This window comes from Dipodomys ordii, unplaced genomic scaffold (assembly GCF_000151885.1).
Source record: "Dipodomys ordii isolate 6190 unplaced genomic scaffold, Dord_2.0 Scaffold213, whole genome shotgun sequence".
Classification (NCBI taxonomy): domain Eukaryota; kingdom Metazoa; phylum Chordata; class Mammalia; order Rodentia; family Heteromyidae; genus Dipodomys; species Dipodomys ordii.
In genome coordinates, this window is record NW_012267429.1 from 328,040 (window position 1) to 333,635 (window position 5,596).

Below are 5,596 nucleotides of genomic sequence, written 5' to 3' on the forward strand. Positions count from 1 at the left end.
GGGCTGGCCGGGGTTGCGCTCTGTTCGGTCTCCCCCGGTGGCCGTCCGCATCGCGGAGCGCGCGGGCCAGGCAGCCCGCCGGAGTCCCCCCCACGCCGCTGGGCCTGCCCGCGGGACCGGTTATGATGCTGGCATTTGAGCCCCAGCTCGGGCTTCCATTCTTGGAGAAACCTGCCTCGACCAAGGTCCAAAAATCTGTTTCCATCACACAAGCCTAGAGTGAAGCTTTCTTCTCAAGACAGAGTCCTAAGTTAATATTAACACACACTTTTTTTTTTTTGCCAGTCCTGGGGCTTGAACTCAGGGCCTGGGCGCTGCCCTAAGCTGCTTTTGCTCAGGGCTAGTGCTGTATCACCTGAACCGCGGCGCCCCTTCCGGCTTTGAGGAGTCAAACCCAGGGCTTCATGCACGCTAGGCGAGCACTCTACCACTGAGCCACGTTCCCAGCCCAGTGTATAGTATGTCGGTAACTTAGCTTACGGGGAGTTTTTGTGCAGTCTCCTGTTCTTGGCAGTGTTTGCCACCTTGTCTCTGCTGACTTTGAGAATTTGTTGTAAGACCAGCTGCTCAGAACATTCACATAGATAAATGCCTGACCTCTTGGGATTCCCAAATTAAGAACCTTTGCATATAGCTTCTTCAGGCTCATTTTGAAATCTAAAGCACATACTCCAATATGTTTCAGTGCCCTTTATTAGCACTCCTGATGCTAATGGCTAACTGCACAGTTAGCAGTGAGAGAGTGGGAGTCTGCAGCAGGCTGCCGCCCATCAAGGCAGTGGTATAGCAGTCTCCATGTGGTCAGCAGCTGCTGTCCACCAGGATGCTGGCATATAAATCCCCAGGCTAACTCCTGTCTTCTGGGACATTAGTTTCCATATGTTTTTGATCCAGTGGTAAGACCCTGATGCGGGAGTTGCAGAACAGACTAAGCTATAACGAAGCTACCTAGTTCCAGTTGCAGAAGTCTCACCCAGAGCACTTTGTACAAGAAAATATTCTAGGTTCTTTTTTTTGGGGGGGGGGGTCTGGTCGTGGGGCCTGGGCCTGGGCACTGTCCCTCTGCTCTTCAGCTCAAGGCTAGCGCTCTACCATTTGAGCCACAGTGCCACTTGCGCCTTTTTTTCTTTTTGCTTATGTGGTGCTGAGGAATCGAACCCAGGGCCTCATGCATTCAAGGCAAGTACTCTACCACTGGCAAGTACTCTACCACTGAGCCACCTTCCCAGCCCCAACACTCTAGGTTCTTTAGTGCAAAAAGCACACAGTTGGAGGTATGAATGAGCAACTTGGCGTTTAAGGATTAGGCTTTGCTCACAAGTGGGAACTGGTTTATATCTGTGAAGGCCAGTCACCTTGGCCAGTGCACACCTCGTGGAGGTAGTGTACACTCAAAAGGGCAGGGTTATTTTGCCACGCTTGGGCCACAAAGTCTTGTCAGTCAGCCCAGAGGAACCACAGTGCTGCCCTCTGGTGGCCCTGGGCCGTGTGGGGGTGGAGTCGCCCAGGAAGGGATTGAGGGTTTATGGGCCCATGTGACAACCTGGGCAGTGTGACTGAAGTAATAGAGCACCAGCTGTGTGGGAGAAAATGGAGCAAGAACTTGATGCCTGAGTTTAAGCCCCGGTGCTGGCACAGCACAACAACAACAACAAAAATTTTTGTAGATTTTTAGACTTTTTTTTTAAATTAAGAACAGCTTTCTTGGGCTGGGAAGGTGGCTCAGTGGTAGAGTGCTTGCCTTGCATGCATGAGGTCCTGGGTTCGATTCCTTAGTACCACATAAGCAGAAAAAGCTGGAAGTAGTGCTGTGGCTCATGTGGTAGAGCGCTAGCCTTGAGCTGAAGAGCTGAGAGACAGCGCCCAGGCTCAGGGTTCAGGCCCCACAACCAACAAAAAAAAGAAAAAGAAAAAGAACAGCTTTCTTTAGGAGGTGAGGAAATAATGCCATGTTGGTGTCTCACAGTTAAAGCCATGAGCGAATTTCGGATCCACCATGATGTCAATGAGCTGCTCAGCTTGCTGCGCGTCCATGGAGGAGATGGGGCCGAGGTCTACATCGACCTGCTGCAGAAGAACCGGACCCCATATGTCACAACCACTGTTTCTGCTCACAGTGCCAAGGTGGGTACCATCCTTGGATCAGGGACTGGGGGGGCCCATGTTGGTGGGCCCGTCAACAGTGCTGGTGATGAAAACCAGTAGCATTGCTGGTTTCTTCTGGCTCTTAGAGGCAGCTCCAGCCACTCAGCCCTTTGTACCTGTTGGTCACTGCAGACCTGCGAAGGTCTGGCTTTGAGCCTTGACTTTATGCTTTCCCTCTATTTAAATATGAAAAAAATGGACATTTTCAGATCTTTAGAAAAAGATAGCTGTGAGTTTGAAATCCACTCTGAAAATAAACATTTTCAATCTATTTAAACGGCGTGATGATGGCTTCAGGACAGCTAGAAAAGATGACTGAGCAGAGTGAAATTCAGAGCACACCCTCATTTAGTTTATCATCAGAGCTTTTTTTGGTGTGTGTGGGGTTGTTAGTCGTGGGGCCTGAACTCTGGGCCTGGGCGCTGTCCCTCAGCTCTTCAGCTCAAGGTTAGCTCCCTACCACTTGAGTCACAGCGCCACTTCCAGCTTTCTCTGCTTATATGGTGCTGAGGAATTGAACCCAGGGCCTCATGCATGTGAGGCAAGCACTCTACCACTGAGCCACCTTCCTAGCCCCTCATCAGGGCTATTATAAGTCCCTGAGTGGAACATCGCCCTGATCTGGAACATACAGTAACTACCAGAAGGATTAGGATTCAGGGTGTAAAGTATTAGAGTTGTAAGTGTTAGTATCTACTTCTGGGCCTACAAAGCATAAAAATGAGAGAAACTAGAGGAAATATGGTGGATTTGAAGGAGCATGTATTAGTTTTTTACAGAAGTTTGTATTTTAGCTCCATCATATAGTTGTAATTTTGGGTCTTCTGTTTAATTTTCTTGAGCTTTTTTCCTAAGTGCTTGCTAGTTATTGTCAGTAAGTCATTTGTGTTTGTCCTTTTGAGGTTAAAATTGCAGAATTTTCTCGAACTCCTGAGGACTTTCTCAAGAAATACGATGAGCTGAAGTCTAAAAATACAAGGAATCTGGACCCGCTTGTGTACCTCTTGTCAAAGCTCACGGAAGACAAGGAGGTAAGCCTCCCGCACCAGGCTTGACACTGCGCCCTCTGCAGTCCCGGGGGGTTGTGCCTGGGTATTAACCTCCTGGAGCCCTGGGGATTGTGTGGAACACCTCACACACTGCACACACTCACTACCTGCACGTCCCTCAGGTGTTTTACCACCAGTCACACTCCTATCCCATATGTACGTGTTTGTACGTTTTTTCTTTTTTATTTATTTAGTTTTTAATTTTATTATAAAGGGGATGTACAGAAGGGTTACAGTTATGTAAGTCAGTGCCAAATACGTTTCTTTTTGAGCAAGGTCACCTCTTCCTTGCTCTCCCCCAGTTTTTCCTTCACATCCCCACCCATAAGTTGTATACCTTATATATACATATATATATGTGTGTTTGTGTGTATATATGTGTATACACATATATATATACAGAGATATATACATATACAGACATATGTATATATATAAGCTATAAAAGTATATATGCATACATTTATACAGACGTATCTACATACGTATGTATATATACATATATACATACATATAAAAGTCAGGGTCTTGTGTTTTTGTCCAGGCTGTCTTGACTAAGATGGCCCTGTTCTATGCTCTCACGTACCACCATGCCTTGCTTTAGGGTCTGCCCAGTCTGATTTTAAACTGTAATCCTCTTGATCTCTAACTCCAAAGTAGATGGGAATACAGGTATATGCTATCATACTTGGCCACATAAATTGTTTTAGGGAACACTTCATATCTAAACCACAACAGTTAATAAGAATGAGCACGGGCTGGGAAGGTGGCTCAGTGGTAGAGAGCTTGGCTTGCATGCCTGAGGCCCTGGGTTCAATTCCTCAGCACCACATAAGCAAAAAGAAAAAAACCGGAAGTGGTGCTGTGGCTCAAGTGGTAAAGCGCCAGCCTTGAGCTGAATTGCTGAGGGACAGTGCCCAGGCCTAGAGTTCAGGCCCCACGTCCGGACCCAAAAAAAAAAAAAAGAATGAGCAGTAGAGACTAGTGGTTCCGATCAGGTATAGCCAGGAGAAACAAAAAATTCAAGGAGTACCTGGGGAGGGGCGCTTTTGCTTTTTACCTGATTCCCTAGTCCCCTCCCCCTCCCCACCTGCAAGGTGTCAGTAACTTGCTGAGATTGAGCATGACATGTTAAGTCACCCATCGTGGATGGAGGGGTGTGTCTGGGTACGTAGGCCACCAGTGCCAGGATAGGTGAGGGAAGTCTTTCAGCCAGGAACCACAGGTATAGTAGGGGAAGGTTTCTCTACTGGGGGCAGAGTTAGGACTGACTCAGGATGTGAAGGGTCCTTTCTTTGGTGCTTTGGAGGCATGGTGGGTGCATGTGAGCTTCTGGAGACTGGACCACAGCTGAAGGCCAGGGGGAGCCTTCTACCTCCACAAGTGAGTGTGTAGGTTAAGTGTAGGCTAGGGTAGACCAGTATGCAAACACTGACCTGGTTTTAATGTGTAGTTCTGCATGTTTTCAGACACTGCAGTATTTGCAACAGAATGCAAAAGAAAGAGCTGAGCTTGCAGCTTCGGCTGTGGTCAGCAGTGCCACCAGCAGCTTCAGTGTCCCTGCCTTAGCTTCCAAGATGTCCACACAGGAGCTGGAGGAGCTGAGGAAGCAGCTTGGCAGCGTGGCCACTGCGTCCTCGCTGCAGCAGGTACCGTGTCTGACCCAGCGCGTAGGTGAGGCGTCGAGAGCAGTGCTTAGCACCAACCGCGTGGGCTTCTCTGTTGCTTATTAAGAATGAATGTTAGCTGGGTGCCGGTGGCTCACGCCTGTATCCAAGCTGAGATCTGAGGATCACGGTTCAAAGCCAGCCCGGGCAGTAAAGTCTATGAGACTCTTACCTCCAGTTAACTGCCAAAAAGCTGGAAGTGGAGCTGTGGCTCAAGCGGTAGAGAGCCAGCCATGAGCAAAAACTTGAGCTGGGGCTCAAGGCCTTGAGTTTAAGTTCCAATGCTAGCAAGAAAAAAGCAGAGACTCTGCCTTTAGAGGGGCTGAGGCAGGGTCATGCCTTTCAGTCAGAAATTGTGAATCAGAAGAAAAAATAATTCCGCTATGAGGTCCACTTGTGAACACACTAATCGGAGCCAGCATGAGTCATGACTCTTTCCTGGAATTTGTGACAGTGACATATTAGTACTTTCTAGATTGTTACTGTGTTTTCTCTAGGTTATATTCTCCTACTGTTCTTCCTGTGTTTATTGGCTTTCTTGTATCCTATCTTGATCGTTTGATGAATCTCGGCATCTTTATTATATAGTTGTTATATGTCCACGTTTGTAATCCTGAGAGCCCTGCCATCTGCCGGGTCCCGCTGTCCCTCTGCCGGGGCCTTCTGCCCCGTCCCACTGTCCCTCTGCCCTGTCCCACTGCCCCCCTGCCCCGTCCCGCTGCCCCCCTGCCCCCC

At 48.5% G+C, this 5,596-nt stretch overlaps 1 protein-coding gene across 2 annotated transcripts in view; it reads left to right on the plus strand.

Annotated features, from left to right (window-relative positions):
• Window positions 1–1,946: 1,946 nt before the first annotated feature.
• Tubgcp2 (tubulin, gamma complex associated protein 2) overlaps window positions 1,947–5,596 on the plus strand; it is a 20,938-nt gene continuing 17,288 nt past the window's right edge. For both annotated transcript variants that reach the window (XM_013035498.1, XM_013035499.1), the window contains exons 1-3: window positions 1,947–2,124; window positions 3,048–3,176; window positions 4,664–4,843. In XM_013035498.1, coding sequence (XP_012890952.1) covers window positions 1,975–2,124; window positions 3,048–3,176; window positions 4,664–4,843 — 459 coding nt within the window. In that variant the 5' untranslated portion in view covers window positions 1,947–1,974. The remainder of the gene's footprint in view (window positions 2,125–3,047; window positions 3,177–4,663; window positions 4,844–5,596) is intronic.